Source organism: Cervus canadensis, chromosome 4 (genome assembly GCF_019320065.1).
Source record: "Cervus canadensis isolate Bull #8, Minnesota chromosome 4, ASM1932006v1, whole genome shotgun sequence".
In the NCBI taxonomy this organism is placed as follows: domain Eukaryota; kingdom Metazoa; phylum Chordata; class Mammalia; order Artiodactyla; family Cervidae; genus Cervus; species Cervus canadensis.
In genome coordinates this window covers 103369958-103385156 of record NC_057389.1, presented here as the reverse complement: position 1 = coordinate 103385156, position 15199 = coordinate 103369958, and the positions used below count along the sequence as shown (strand labels likewise).

Below are 15199 nucleotides of genomic sequence, written 5' to 3'. Positions count from 1 at the left end.
TGACATTGCTCCACCAGTTCTGGGTTGCCTCCCTCCAGAGGAAAACTAAATCTCCATTTTTCTTAAACCAGGAACATCTGACTGTAATCTTCACCAATTCCCCAGAATTTCTGATTTCAACATCACTCCATAATAGCCTGAGTGCCATCCCTGAGCAGGGGATGCAGACATGGGCAAAACAGACCACACGGTCCAGCCCCCATGGACCATTGGTTAGCACAACAACAAAACTGTCAGACAGTATGGATAAGGGAGAAATATGGAATAGGAAAAAAAAGAAAATGCTAGGGGCAAGGAGAGGTCAGGGAAGTTATGGTGCACCAAGATCTGAAGGAAACAAGGGCCAAGCCGTGCAAAAAGCTGGACGAAAAAGAATACCGAGCAGCAGGCCCAACACATGCAAAGGCCCTGAGGTGGGAATGGACTTGGCTGGTTCCAGGAAGAACCCAAGGTGGATGGATTGGAGGAGAGTGAATGGGGGGTAGATGTGAGGTAGGAGGGTGGGGAATTGCAGGCGCCACATGTGGGCTTGTGGGTCGAGTGAGAAGGATGGGTTTCCCATGAATGCAAGGGGAGCCACAGGCAGGTCTGGAGCAGGAACAGAGGGGGTACAGAAGTGACACGCCTCAGGCAGGACCCACCACATGGGGTCTTTGTAACTGTCTCATCACTTTCCCTCCACTTCTCAGCCTCCACCTACGGCTTCAGGGGTCATGACACCTGCTGTTGCCCAAGGTCATGGCTGGGTTGCTTTCCTTCCAAACCTCTCCTCCACCTTCCTCGGTTTCCGTTCAGAATTGGTCCCACTTCCTCACTCTCACATCTGAGTGATCAACCCAGACAAGATGTTGAAAGAAACTTCACTTTCTGTGGTTTCGGATTTGAGGTTTCAGTTCCCATGCCCCTTGCCCACCAGCTTGCCCTGGCCCCTGGAGCCGGGTGGGCCATAAGCAGACACACTGGGGAAATGCTGTGGCCCTGAGGCAAAGAAGCAGTGCCTCGGGCATTCAAGGTTCTGAGCAGGCCTGCAGCACGGCCAGCTGCAGAAGTCACCCTGGCCCTGGGTTTGCAGCGGGAGTTCGGCCAAGTCAGTGTGGACAGGGTCGAACTGTGTCCCCCCAAAGGGTAACGTCTACAGGTCACTATCAAGAAACCAGAAAACAAGCGTGAGCCAGGATGTGGAGAAATTGGAATCCTTGTGTCCTGTTGGCAGGAATATAAAAATGATACAAGTGCTATGGAAGACAATACGGAGGGTCCTCCAAAAATTAAAAATAGAATTACCATATGCATATGACCCCGCAATTCCACTTCCGGATGTCTATTGAAAAGAATTGACAGTAGGCTCTGGAAGAGATATTTGTCCACCCTTGTTCACAGCAGCATTCTTCACAATAGCAAACACAGCAGTAACCCAAGTGTCTGCTGACTGATGAATAAATAACTGAAATATGATATGATCGTATTTTAAAGAGGAAGTTCACACACACTACAACATGGATGAGTCCTGAGGACACCACGCAGAGTGAAATAAGCCCATCACATCAATACAAATACTGTATGATTTTAATTATATGAAGCACTTAAGAGTAGTCAAAATCATAAAGATAGAGAATAAGCAATAAGGTCCTCCCGTATAGCACAGAGAACAACATTTAATATCCTGCGGTAAACCATGGATGGAAAAGAATATAGAAAATGTATATGCATGTGTGACTGAATAATGTACTGTACAGTGGAAATTAATACAGCATTGTAAATCAACTATACTTAAAAAAAAATCATAAAGACAGAAAACAGAATGGTGCTTGCCAGGGCTGGGGAGCGGAGAGGATAGAAAGTGAGCATTTAATAAGCATACAGTTTTTAAATAAATAAATATATACACATATTTATACATATATTATTTTTATTTAATTATTTGGCTGCACTGGGTCTCAGTTGCGGCATGTAGGATCTAGCTGCCTGACCAGTGATTGAACCCGGGCCGCCTGCATTGGGAGCACAGAGTCTTAGCCATTGGACCACCAGGGAAGTCCCAAATACAGAGTTTTAGGTTTACAAGATGAAAAGAATTATGGGGATGGATGGCAGTGATGGCTGCTTAAAAGTGTAAATGTATTTGAAACCACTGAATTGTATAAAAATGGTTAAGATGGTAAACTTTATGTTATGTGTTATTTTAATACGGTTAAAAAAAAAAAAGTTAAGTCCATGTCCTAACCCTTGAAACTTCAGAATGAGATCTTATTTGGAAGAAGCATTTTTATAGACATAATGAATTAAGGCTCTTGAGACGAACTCTCAAGATTTAGGACTGAGGGTGGCCTTATGTCCCAGGACAGGGGTCCTTATCAGGAGAGGATGGGAGTGAGTGGTGGCCCAGTGGTTAGGATTCTGGGCTTCCCCTGTTGTGGCCCAGGTTCAATCCTTGGCCTGGGAACTGAGATGCCATAAACCTAGGAGCATGGCCAAAGAAAAAAATAGGACAAACCAAAAGAAAAAAAGAAAAGGACAGGACACGGAAAGACACAGAGAGAAGGCCATGTGACAAGAGAGGCAGACGCTGGAGTGATGCGCCTACGAGCCAAGAAAGGTGAAGAACTGCCAGCGGCAACCAGAAGCCACGAGAGACCTGGGACAGACTCTCCTGCAGAGCCTCTAGAAGGATCCAACCTTCCCGACACCTAGATTTCAGGCTCCTGGCCTTGTGAACTGTGAGACAGTGACCTGCACTTGTTTTAAGACACCTGACGTGTGGTACTTGGCTATGGCAGGCCCAGGACACTCATGGATGCCCGTCCCTGCCCCCCACAGGCTGGGATGACTGTTACGAGTCAGGCGCGCCACCTGGAGACCGATGGTCCCACCACCCACCAAGGACCACGAGACAGTGGAAATTCAAACAGATGCTCCTTTTAATATCTGAGTCACCCAGAGCCACGGCCCACAGGCTAAGCCCCTGGGCGGGCCTGGTGGCCAGACCCTACTGGCTTCCAGTGGCACCACTCAGCTTTTCAAAAATGAAGCCTGGAGTGGGCCGGCAGTGGGGCCCAGCCCCAGAAGGTCCCAGGCCCCTGGGACTGCACACAGTCACAGCGGTAGCATCTCTCGGCACGGGTTACAGAGTGGAATGCTTCTCGAAGGGCACAGTCAGGAGTCGAGCTGCTGCCTCGTCCAGAAACCAGCAAAGTTTCCCAGTGCTGGGCTGGACCAGTGCGGCGGGGAGTGGGTTCTCCTCCTTGTCCTCCAAAATGCGCTGTGTGGAGAGGGCAGAAGCGTGGGGTCCCCCCTGCACCCCTCAGACCTCTCCAACCCTCAGGAGGTGAGATCACCCTTCCCAGATGTCCTGGCTTCAAGCATTCACCAGAGACGGGGCTCTTCTTTTTTATCATCTTTGACTGTTTAACAGTGGGGTCAGCACACTTTTTTTTTTTTTTAACACATTAAAAAAAAATATTTATTTGGCTGCACCAGGTCTTAACTACAGCACTGGGCATCTTTAATTGCAGCACGTGGGATGTAGTTCCCTGACCATGGATCAAACCCACGCCCCCTGCATCGGGAGCATGGAGTCTTAGCCACTAGACCACCAGGGAAGTCTCCAGAACACCTTTTCTGCCAAGACCAGAGAGTCACTATTTCAGTTCTGCAGATCACACCCCACCTCTGTTGCAACTACTCAGCTCTGCGGTTACAGGGCAAAAGTACCAGCAGATGACTCTTTGCCAAGTGGGTGTGGCCAGGTTCCAACAAATCTTTATTCGTGGACATTGAAATCTGAATTCTGTAACATTTTCACACACCAAAGAATACTCCTCCTCTTTTGCTTTTTCTCCCAACCGCTTCAAAAGGTCAAAAGCCTGCTTGGCTGTCAGGAGGATTCAGTCCCTCTAGCTGTGGTGGGGTCAGCGAGCATGGGAAGTAGCACTCTCTGCCAGCTGGGTCTGCTGCAAGCACTCTGAGTCATTAACTTGCTCACTTCTGACCACAGTCCTGCAGGGTTGCCTCTTTCTCACCCCTCTTTTTACAGGCCGGGAAGCTGAGGCTGAGTCCTGTGAGTGGACTGTGGGTTGGAGCTGCCTTAACTGACCCTCAGGAGGTCCATGGGGAGGAACCTTGCCAGCCCACCTTGCAGATGGGAAAGCTGAGGCTTGGTGGGGCGGGGGTAGGGTTCAGTGACCATCTAAGGCCAAGCTGGGTATCACTGGCAGGAACACTGGGTCTGCTGGAGTCTACAACCTGAACCCTAACATTGGCCACCCTCATGAAGACATCTGGGCCCAACACTTGCTGGAAGAATTGTTACTTATTTATCTTTAAAAATATGTCTATAGAAGCCTGGTGGACTACTGTCCATGGGGTCGCAAGAGTTGGGCACGACTTAGTGACTAAATCACAACAGTTAGTTACTTTTGGTATTTCCATTCTACAGATGAGAAAATGATGCAAGGAGAGGCTAAATAATTTTTGCCTTAGGTCACACAGTAAGTGGCAAAGATGATATTTAAAACAAATTTTAAAAGAAAAAAAAATATGTCTAGTTTCTTCCATAGTCATCGGGTCTTTTCAGTGATAGTAATTAAAGTATTTTTAAATTTATTTTTAATATCCATTTTATGATTTTTAAAATGTGGTTTTATTTGTTTATTTTTGGCTGTGGTGGGTCTAAACTGCTGCGTGGGCTTTTTCTCTAGTTGTGGCGAGTGGGGGCTACTCTCTAGCGGTGGGACAGGCACTTCCATTGCAGTGGCTTCGCTTGCTGTGGAGCTGGGCTCTAGGGCATGTGGGCCCAGGAGCTGCAGCACGTGGGGTCTAGATCACACTCAGTAGCTGTGATGCACGGGCTTAGCTGCCCCACGGCATGTGGGATCTTCCTAGATCAGGGATTGAACCCCATGTCTCTTGCACTGGCAGAAGGATTCTTTACCACCGACCCACCAGGGTAGCCCAATGTAAATTCATTAATTTTATATTTTCCTAATATATTATGTATAACTATACCTTTTTTCTTATTCCTACTTTTTTCTTTTTTTTTTTTTTAACTTATTCCTACTACATATGATTTTTTCTCCAGTTTTGCCAGGGGTGGTTGTTATGTTACGGATCTATGTCTGTGTTATGGCTTTGTCTATGTATGGCTCTATGTTATCAATCTATTTACCATTAAGTTTTTAAGAATATGAGCCAATTCAGTGATTTCAATCTCACTTATTCCTTCCTCTGACTTTTCTTAGATTTATGTTATTTTCCTTTGTTCTCATTCTAAAGTGCTTGATTGGTTTATTTCAATTGTTTTCTAGTTAGTAATGAAATATATATGTATACACATTAAGTGCTATGAATTTGCCTCTGAGCCATCTTGGCTGTATCTTGTCAATTTCAATTCATAATTGTTAACCCCTAACTAGCCTGTATTTGCAGTTTTCATCTCTCCTTCAACCCAAGAATTACCGAAATACCTTGGGATCTGGTGCTTTCAGCACAATAGTGTCTGGGATCACATTCTCTGCCTACAACCTTCTAGGGAAGGGGGCCCTCACTGTTACCTTCAGAACAGCTGCCTTGCCTTCTCCTGTCGCCACAAAGATGACCGTTCGGGCTGCGTTCAGCACGGGAAGAGTGAGGGTCACGCGCTGCGGAGGTGGTTTCGGGGAGTCGCTGATGGGGGCCACAATTTTCTCCCGCTCCTGGGGGCAGGGAGGCCGAAGGTGGAAACAGGAAAACATCACTTGACTTCCTGAGGACTCACACAGGCCAGGCACCGTCCAGCCATCCTTCCATCCCACCCTGCTAATTCTGTGGTACTTGACTGAAGGCCCCTGTTTTGATGGGTGAGCTGAGGCTCAGAAGGGTCAAGCCCCAGTGGGCACGCCTGTTGCCCGAGGCTGACTCACACCACGCTGCAGGCACCGCCCAACCCTCTGGAAGCCCCAGATGGCAGAGGTCGGGGCTCAGATGTGAGCAGGGCCTTCGTGGGTGTGCTCACCTGCAGGAGGGGGTGGTCTGGGAAGAGTGAGCAGGTGTGGCCATCAGGACCCACACCCAGAATCAGCAGGTCAAAAACCGGGATGGAGTCCCCTTGGAAGGCCTGGGTGGGGAAAGAAGACAGCCCTGAGAAGTTGTGAGGGAAGAGCTCAGAGGACACAAAGAAACAGTTGTCAGAAAAACAAGCTGCTGTAACACAGTAAGCAAGGCTCAGCCTCATCTGCAAAAAAAAAAAAAGGAACTCTATTCATCTACAAGGCTCCACATTTCACTGTCTCAATGGCCTGACAATCTGGGGATGCAGCTGTCCCCAAGATGTGAATACCCAGGCCTACTACCAGGGGTGAGGCTGCCTTTGGGGGTTCCCCCAGAGCAGGGCTGTGGCCTCTCAGAGAGAGGGGGATCCTCAAAGGGGTCTGCCAAGGGTGAGACTGGGTCTCCTGACTGCCCCCAGGGAGAGTTTGTGCCAGTGATGACCACTCAGTGTCACCAGAAGGCTTACTCCATCACCCTGGGAGAGCCCACTGGGTGGATGAGGTCTTCCTGCAGCGGCTCCAAGGGGCTCACCTGTCTCAGCTTCTTGGCATAGTCCTCAGCCGCCTCCTCCACAGGCAGCTCGGGGTTGATGGTGATCACCTGGCTGTCGAAGATAGGGAGCTTGGAGAGCAGGTGGGTCTGCAGTGGACAGAGGCACAGTGTCACCAACAGAAACACAGTCAGTGGGGGCACGGGGCTTACCCCTGGGACTACCTGGATCCTCCAGGTTAGGACACGACTGTCCTATACCCACTTCCTGTGTGAGTGAGGATCCCAGCGGCATCCCGCCAGAGGTCTTTCAAGTCCCCGGTGATTGGAGGTCTCCTGGCTCCGGCCTGCACCTGTCTGGTCACACCAGGATCCTGTTTGTAAATGTGCAGGGTCCTTTGGGCTTCAGGATAAAACCTAGCCCCCCTCAGCACTCCAGGAGGTCCTGCTGACCTCCATGCCTCAGCAGGTACACCAGTTCTTGATCCTGCCCGGGAAACTCTTACACATCCCTCAAGCTGCCTCCTCTGAGCAGCCACCTCTGCCTGCACCTTCCCCAACTGCTGCTTGGGGGTGTGACACGTAACTGTGGTAAGCACTGATATCTCTTCTGGGTTGCACAACAGGGTGAGCATGCCCAGCCCATAGCAAGCACCCCAGCCTATGATCGGTGGGTTTAATGCAGAAGTATCTGGAGTCAGGAGTCCTGCAAGGCAGAAGGCTCCAGCCCTTTCCCGCAGAGATGAGCCCCATGGCCTTTGATCTGCTCTGGGATGGATGCTAGCAACCCCCACCTTGGTGCCTCCTTTTGGGCAGGGCCTAGCTCAGCCAAGGCAATACCGGGCTGACCCACAAAGTAAAAGCAGGTAAACAACAAAAATATAGTGTTTGGAGCAGAGGGGGAAGGCAGCAAGGACATGGGATAAACCAGCCAGAACTTATGGTGCTGACTCCCCACCAAATGCTGGCCTGCGGAGTGCAGGCTCTGTAACAGGGAGCCAAGGAGGGTATGTGAGCTGGGGAGGAGCACGATCAGACAGATCCATTGCTGGAAAGACCAGCTTTGCCCAAGGTGCCTATCTACACACACCCTTGGGGATTGTACTGAGTGAAGTCAGGGGGGAGTACGGGTGCCCTATTTCTGTCACCTGAGTCCCCTTCGTAGCTGCCCTCCCCCTGGAGGCTCAGAGCCATTTCCTCCTCCTCAGGCTGGACCTCAGTTTGGCAGGTTCCTAGAACTGGAACTGCTGGTTGATCGGGTGGGTTCTCTATAAACACTTTGCAGGCACTGAGGAACCATCCCCAGGAAGGTGGGCCCAGCTCTTCCTCCCAGCCTGGACAGCAGAAGGCCCATGGTACAGGGTGAACCATTCATGCTCAGAGAACCCCAACTGCCTGGGGTCCCTCCTCCAGGAGAGGAAGGCCTCTGCATCCCGGTAGCATGATGCTTAGTGACTCCCCCCCGCCAAATTCACGTCCACCTGGAATCTCAGAATGTGGACTTCCCCTGGTGGCTCAGTGGTAAAGAATCCGCCTGCCAATGCAGGAGACACGGCTTTGATCTCTAATTTGGGGTGATCCCACGTGCCGCGGGGCAACTGAGCCTGTGCTTTAGAGCCTAGGAGCCACAATTACTGAAGCCCGAACTCCGTAACAGGAGAAGCCACTACAAGAAGAATAGCCCGTGCACTGCAACTAGAGTAGTCCTCGCTTGTCACAACTAGAGGAAAGCCCATGCCGCAACAGAGACCTAGAAAAGCCAAAAAAAATTAACTAATTAATTTTTATTTTAAAAAAGAATGTGGCCTTATTTAGAAAAAAGAATGTGGCCTTATTTAGAAAGAGGGCCTTTGCAGTTGTCATTAGTATAGATGAGGTCATGGGGCATTAGGATAGGCCCTAAATTCAAAGACTTGTGTCCTTACAAGAAGAGGACACAAAGAGAGAAGCAGATGAACAAGTGACGCAGAAACAGAGGCAGAGATTGGAGTGATGTGGCCACAAGCCAAGAAACACCTGGAACCCCCAGAAGCTGGAAGAGGCAAGGAAGCCTCCTCCCTGAGAGCCTTTGGAGGGAGCATGGGACTGCTGACACTTTTATTTTGAACTTCTGGCCTCCAGAACTGTGAATCAATGCCTGTTGTTTTAAGCTACCCATTGGTTAGTACTTTGCTACCACAGCCCCAGGAAACTAATGATTCCCTTCCTGGGGAAACTGGCAGGAGCAAATCCTCGCCCCACATCGGTTCCCACCGCATAGCTTTTGCCTCTGCTGTATCCTCTGCCCCAGCTTACCTGTGGCCAGCTCCTCATATCCTCCCGGTCGCTGCCTAAATGTCACCTCCTCAGAGCGCCCCAGTGCCCTGACTGAAGGGTGCTCTCCCTTCTCCCCTGACACTTATCATCTCACGCTGTTTTTAAAAAATATTTGGCTGGACTGGGTCTTAATTGCAGCACTTGGCATCTTTGATCTTCATTGTAGCATGCAGGATCTAAGTTCCCTGACCAGGGATCAAACCCAGCCCCCCCCCCCCCCGCCCCCCGACACTGGGAGCGTGGAGTCTTAGCCACTGTACTACCAGGGAAGTCCCCATCATCTCACACTGTTATCTTTCGTCCAAACTGCATTACATGGCGGCTATGAGTGGATTTCCACTCTTGTTGCCCTGTGTGTTGATGCCCCACCCCACTATGAGCCCTATGAGGGAACTGTCCCTAGTGCTGGATACAAGGACACACACACACACACACACACACACACACTGAATATCCTTCCAACTTTCTCTTTGACTGTTTGTTAGGATTCTGTTACTTCAGCAAATATGGCTTTCCTAATTAAAAGTCTCTCAGGGACCTCCCTGATGGTCCAGTGGTTAAGACATCCTCTTCCAACGCAGGGAATATGGGTTCTGTCCCTGGCCAGGGAGCTAAGATCACACATGCCTTAGTGCCAAAAAATCAGAACATAAAACAGAAGCAATATTGTAACAAATTCAATGAAGGCTTTAAAAATGGTCCACATCAAAAAAAAAAAACTTTAAAAATAAAATTTTAAAAATCTTTCAAAGTCTGGCAAAGTAAAAAAAAGTGACCACGAGCTCACTTTTAAATTAAGCTCTAGGGGAAGACACACAGGACAGCAGACTTGAGAGTGGCCCCTGCCCCTGAAATGTGTCCCAGGTGCTCTCTGGGGGTTCTGCCAGGCAGGTTCATACCCCAGCTTCCTCCATGGTCACTAGGTGACTCTCCTTGTCTGGCTTCAGTTTCTCCATCTATGAAATGCAGGTGCTAACAGCCCCCGCCTCATAGGCACTTGTGGGGTTTCATGAGATGATGTGGATAAAGCCATGGTAATCAGTAAACCTTCCTTATCACCAAACAAACAAAAAACCAGCTCAAGCTCCTTTGCGAAGAGAACTCAACACACCCAAGACCTGAGCAACCTGAGGCTTCTGGCCAAACCCACCCCTCCCACACCTCCCTGGGTGGGTTTACCTTCTCCCACCATGGCAGGAAGAGTTGATTCAAAGTGGGGGGGTGAAGGGCAGCTCAGATCATAGCTCCTCCAGGCCTCAGTTTCCCTGCTTATAAAATGGGGGGTGGGGGTTCCCCTGATTCTATAGGAGTCTGGGGCCCCAGGCCAAAAATAACCAGCCACGGAGTTGTCAGCACCACAAACAGAGTGGAGATCAAAGAGAATTCGCCAGGTTAGAGATGGGGAAACAGAGGTCCAATTTCCACACCAGATCCCGCCTACCTGGCTCTTCCCTAACTCGGCCTCTGCACTTACTAGCCTGCAGCGTCTGACCTTCTCGAAGTCCCTGGAATGGACCACTCTGCTCTGCCTCTATGCTTTTGCTCATGTCATTCCCTCTGCTTGGCTACCTGAAGCGCATACGACTCAGCGACAGAGCACACACACAAACAAGGCATCACCGGTCCACCCGGGGGGCAGTGGAGGTGCACCCAGACGGAACCTCAGGGCACCCAGCAGACCATTCCCAGCTCCGGTCCAGGCAAAGGGCACGGTGTCTACCCTGCATAACTCTCGTCGCCCGGTTCAGGCGGTGGGCGCGGCCTTTTCGAAATGACCCCCGGTGGCCTCCGTAGCCGGGTCCAGGCGATGTGCGCGGCCCTCTCGGCGTGACCCCCGGCGGCCCCCGTAGCTCTCACCCGGTAGAGGCCGTACGTGCTCTCGGCGTGCTCGAAGGGCACAAGACGCTCGTCGCAGAAGCCCAGCGTCCAGCGCGCGAGGCTAGCGGGTCCAGCGGGGGCGGCGGCAGCGGGCAGCTCGCGGGCCAGCATGGAGACAAGGCTGCCGCCGGACAAGCCGAGCGTGAAGCGGGCGCCGGCATCCGCCAGGCAGCTTGCTGCCTGCTGCACTACCAGTTGGGCCAGTGACGCAGCCAGCTCCTGCGGGCTCGAGAAGACAGAGATGAGGCGGGGGGCCGGCGCGGCCATGGCGACGGCGGTGGCAGGGAGGAGGAAGCCCTTCCGGCGGCCACGAGTGCGCCTGCGTGAACGCCAGTCCTGCTACCCAGGTGCCTGTAGCACATGCGCAGACCCACGAACGACGTCCCGGGGGGGCCGGGCAGTGGGTCCTGATGCGCTCATTGATTTTTTTTGCCTGATCATGGAGCTTTTTCCTGGGCTGGAGCAGGCAGAGTAGGTGCAGCTGAGCTCTACTTCCCGATATCAGGGCGGGGCTAGAGAGCGGAGTTCAGAGCTTCGAGACTCGCAATGAGGGAGCCCTGGGGTGGGGTTGGAGGGAGCCGATTTCTTGGAGGGCGTGCATTTTGGTGGACTTTGAAATTTCTGAATTAGCACGTTTATCTTGTTGGTATTTGCTGTTTCTCTCTTTAAAGTATAATTATGTATTTTAAAGTATATACTTTATAAGGACGGGTGTATTTGGTTTGTTCACAGAGTCCTCTCAGCCTCCTGAACTGTGGCACAGTGTAGGAGCTGTGTTGAATTTCTCCTGCATGTTCTCTGTGGAGACCTCCTCCCCTCTGGGTCTTGCCTGGAGAAGCTCCCAAACTGAGACAAGTGGGCCTTGGCTGATAAGATACAATGGTGGTGGTTTAGTCGCTAAGTCGTGTCCGATCTTTGCGACCCCATGGACTGTAGCCTGCCAGGCTCCTCTGTCCATGGGATTCTCCAGGCAAGAATACTGGAGTGGGTTGTTATTTTCTTCTCCAGGGGATCTTCCTGACCCAGGAATCGAACCGGGGTCCCCTGCATTGCAGGCAGATTCTTTACCCACTGAGCCATGAGGGAAGCCCGATGAGATATAATATTCAGGGAATAACATGAGCAAGGAGAATTGGAAGGGGCAGAAGGTCTGGTGGGTTAGGGCAGCTGGACAAGCTCAGAACCTGAGAGTTTAGGATAGTGTAATAAGTGCAATGAGATTTGCATAGGTAGTGCATCTTTCAAAGAAGTAGCAAATTAAGAAAACAGTTCCATTTATAACAGCAGCAAAGAGAATAAAATACTTAAGAATTTTAGCAAAAGAGGTGCAAGACTTATACGCTGAAAACTGTAAAACTTTGCCGAAAAGTAACTTAAAATATGATGTTAATAAATGGAAAAACATCCCATATCGTGGATTGGGAAACTTCATATTGTTAAGATAGCATGAGTGCTTGTGCTCAGTTGTGTCTGACCCTACGGACTGTAGCCCGCCAAGCTCCTCTGTCCATGGGATTTTCCAGGCAGGAATACTGGAGTGGGTTACCATTTCCTTCTCCAGGAAATCTTCCCAACCCAGGGACCAAAGCCGTGACTCCTGCGTCTTCTGCGTGGGCAGGCAGATTCTTTACCACTGAACCACATGGGAAAGCTGTTAAGATAGCAACAATCCCCAAATTGGTCTGTAAACATGATGTAATCCCTGTCAAAATTCTGAGAGCATTTTTTGAGATATCAGCAAACTGATTCTAAAATTCATGAGGAATTGCAGGGGGCCCCAAATAGCCAACCAGTCTTGAAGAACTAAATTGGAGGACTCACACTTCTTGATTTCAAACTTACTACAAAGCTATGGGAATCAAACTGTGGTGTTGACATACAATAGACATATATATCAATGGAATAGAGCTGAGCTAGAACAACAACAAACCATATGTCTGTGATCAGTGACTCTTCAACAAGGGTGCCAGAAGCATTCAATACGAAAAGAATAGTCTTTTCAACAACTGGTGCTGGGAAAATTAGACAGTCACATGCAAAAGAATGAAGTTGAACCCTGTGGTAGGCAGAAAAATAGTCCCCCAATGGTGTCCACATCCTTGTTCCCTAAATCTGAATTTGTTAGGTTATTTGGCAGGGCGAAATGAAGGTTGCAGATTGAATTAGGTTGCTAATCACCTGTCCTTAGGAGAGATTACATGGATAAGCACAATATCATCACAAGGGTCACTGAAAATGGGAGGAGGAGGCAGGAGGAGGAGGACCAGAGAAATGACAGCATGAAAAAGACTCAACCCACTGTTGATGGCTTTGAAGATGGAGAAAGAGGCCATGAGTCAAGGAATGCAGGCAGTTTCTAAATGCTGGAAAAGGCAAGGAAGTGGATTGTCTCAGAAACTCCAGAAGGAATGCAGCCCTGCCAAAGCTTGATTTTAGCCAAGTAAGATCCAGTTCTGACTTCCCACATTCAGAACTGTAAGATAATTGGTGTTAAGCCACCAAGTTTGCGGTGTTTGTCACCTCAGCACTAAAAAACTAATACAGATCCCCACCTCAAACCGTACACAAAAATTTAAATGTCAGGGCTAAAACTAAAACATTCTTCTTAGAAAATAGATGCACCAATCTTTATGACCTTGGGTTAGAAATTGATTCCAAAAGCAAGAGTGGGGCTTCCATGGCAGTCCAGCAGTTAAGACTCCATGCAGGGAGCACAGGTTCAGTCCCTGGTTGCAGAACTAAGTTCCCAAATGCTGCATTAATTAGTGTGGCCAGAAAAAAGACAAATAGATAAACTGGGCTTCATCAAAATGAAAAATATTTATGTTTCAAAGGATGCTACCAAAAGAGTGAAAAGACAATCCACAGGATAGGAGAAATTTGCAAACCATATCTTATAAGGATTTAGTATACAGAATTATATTAAGAACTCTTCCAACTTAAACAGATAACCCAGTTAAAAACTGGGCAAAGGGTCTGAATAGGCATTTCTTTTCAAAGAAGGTATACAGATGGCTTCCCAGGTGGCTCAGTGGTAAAGAAACTGCCTACCAATGCAGGAGATGCAGATTTGATCCCTGGATTGGGAAGATCCCCCTGGAGAAGGAAATGGTAACCCATTCCAGTATTCTTGCTTGGAGAATTCCATGGAACCTGGTGGGCTACAATCCATGGGGTGGCAAAGAATCAGACAGGACTTAGCAACTAGACAACAACAAACACATGAAAAGATGTTCTGCTTATTAGCCCTCAAGAAATGCAAATCAAAACTACAAGGAGATATCACTGGGTACCCACTAAAATAACCACAATAAAAAAGACAGAACTTTCCTGGCAGTCCAGTGATTAAGTCTCCAAGATTGCACTGCAGGGGGTGCAATTTCGGCCTCTTGTTGGGGAACTAAGATCCTGCAGGCCTAGCGGTGCAGCCAAAATAAAAGAAAATAAGTGCTGAGAAGGCAATGGCACCCCACTGCAGTACTCTTGCCTGGAAAATACCATTGATGGAGGAGCCTGGTGGGCTGCAGTCCATGGGGTCGCTAAGAGTCGGACACGACTGAGCGACTTCACTTTGACTTTTCACTTTCACGCATTGGAGAAGGAAATGGCAACCCACTCCAATGTTCTTGCCTGGAGAATCCCAGGGACGGGGGAGCCTGGTGGGCTGCCGTCTATGGGATCACACAGAGTCGGACACGACTGAAGTGACTTAGCAGCAGCAGCAGCAGCAGCAGCAAGTGCTGACAAGGATGTGGGAAACTGGAACTCACACACTGCTGCTGGTGGGAATATAAAGTGATACAGTCACTGTGGAAAACAGTCTGGCAGTTCCTCAAAAGGTTAAACATAGTGACCATGTGACCTAGTATTTCCACACCTAGGTTTACACCCAAGAGAATTCAGGACATATGTTCACACAAAAACTTACACAAATGATCACAGCAGCATTATTCACAATAGCCCCCCCCCCCAAAAAAAAAGAAATCAACGTCCATCAGCTGGTGGTTAAAAAAAAAATGTGGTCTACCCATACAATGGTATATTGTTTGGCCATAAAAAGGAATGAACTACAACTTTGATGAATCTAAAAACATGCTGAGAAAAATAAGTCAGACACCATAGGTCACAGACTGTGATTCCATTTCTATGAAGTGTCTAGAATAGACAAATCCACAGAGACAGAAAGTAGTAGTTGCCAGAGGATGGGCAGTGACTTCTAATGGATATGAGGGTTTTTTGGGGTGACGAAAATGTTTTGGAGTTAGACATAGGGGATGGTTGCATAACATCGTGAATATACTAAAAGCCACCATGTTGCACAATTTAAAAGGGCGAATTTATGGCCTAAATAATTAGCTCAATTAAAAATAGTGATTTGGGCACAAGGAACAATAGGAATGAAGGCATTGAAGCCAGACACAGGCTGGAAACAATTATCTATGGTACAGGGAAAACAGCCTGCAGGACAGCAGGCTCTAGCCAAAGAGCCTGG

The 15199-nt window shown here is 49.0% G+C and overlaps 1 protein-coding gene across 2 annotated transcripts; it reads right to left on the bottom strand.

Annotated features, from left to right (window-relative positions):
- Positions 1-1542: 1542 nt before the first annotated feature.
- PGLS (6-phosphogluconolactonase) lies at positions 1543-11219 on the bottom strand. 2 transcript variants are annotated; one of them, XM_043467280.1, is made up of 5 exons: positions 10687-11203; positions 6556-6663; positions 5990-6091; positions 5550-5690; positions 1543-3259 (listed from the first exon to the last, which is right to left on the bottom strand). In XM_043467280.1, exons 1-5 carry the CDS (start codon positions 10972-10974, stop codon positions 3122-3124), a joined length of 777 nt encoding a protein of 258 aa, XP_043323215.1. In that variant the 5' UTR covers positions 10975-11203; the 3' UTR covers positions 1543-3121. The 2 variants fall into 2 exon arrangements, with proteins under 2 accessions (XP_043323215.1, XP_043323216.1); XM_043467281.1 differs by lacking the exon at positions 5990-6091 and having other exon boundaries at positions 10687-11219.
- Between the last annotated feature and the right edge of the window lie 3980 nt (positions 11220-15199).

Coding starts and splice junctions, on each gene's coding strand:
- PGLS (XM_043467280.1), bottom strand. CDS start 10,974: ATGGCCGCGCCGGCCCCCCGCCTCATCTCTGTCTTCTCGAGCCCGCAG. Junction 6,092..6,555: donor ATGCCAAGAAGCTGAGACAG/GTGAGCCCCTTG, acceptor TTCCCCACCCAG/GCCTTCCAAGGGGACTCCAT. Junction 3,260..5,549: donor GCAAGGCAGCTGTTCTGAAG/GTAACAGTGAGG, acceptor CTCTCCACACAG/CGCATTTTGGAGGACAAGGA.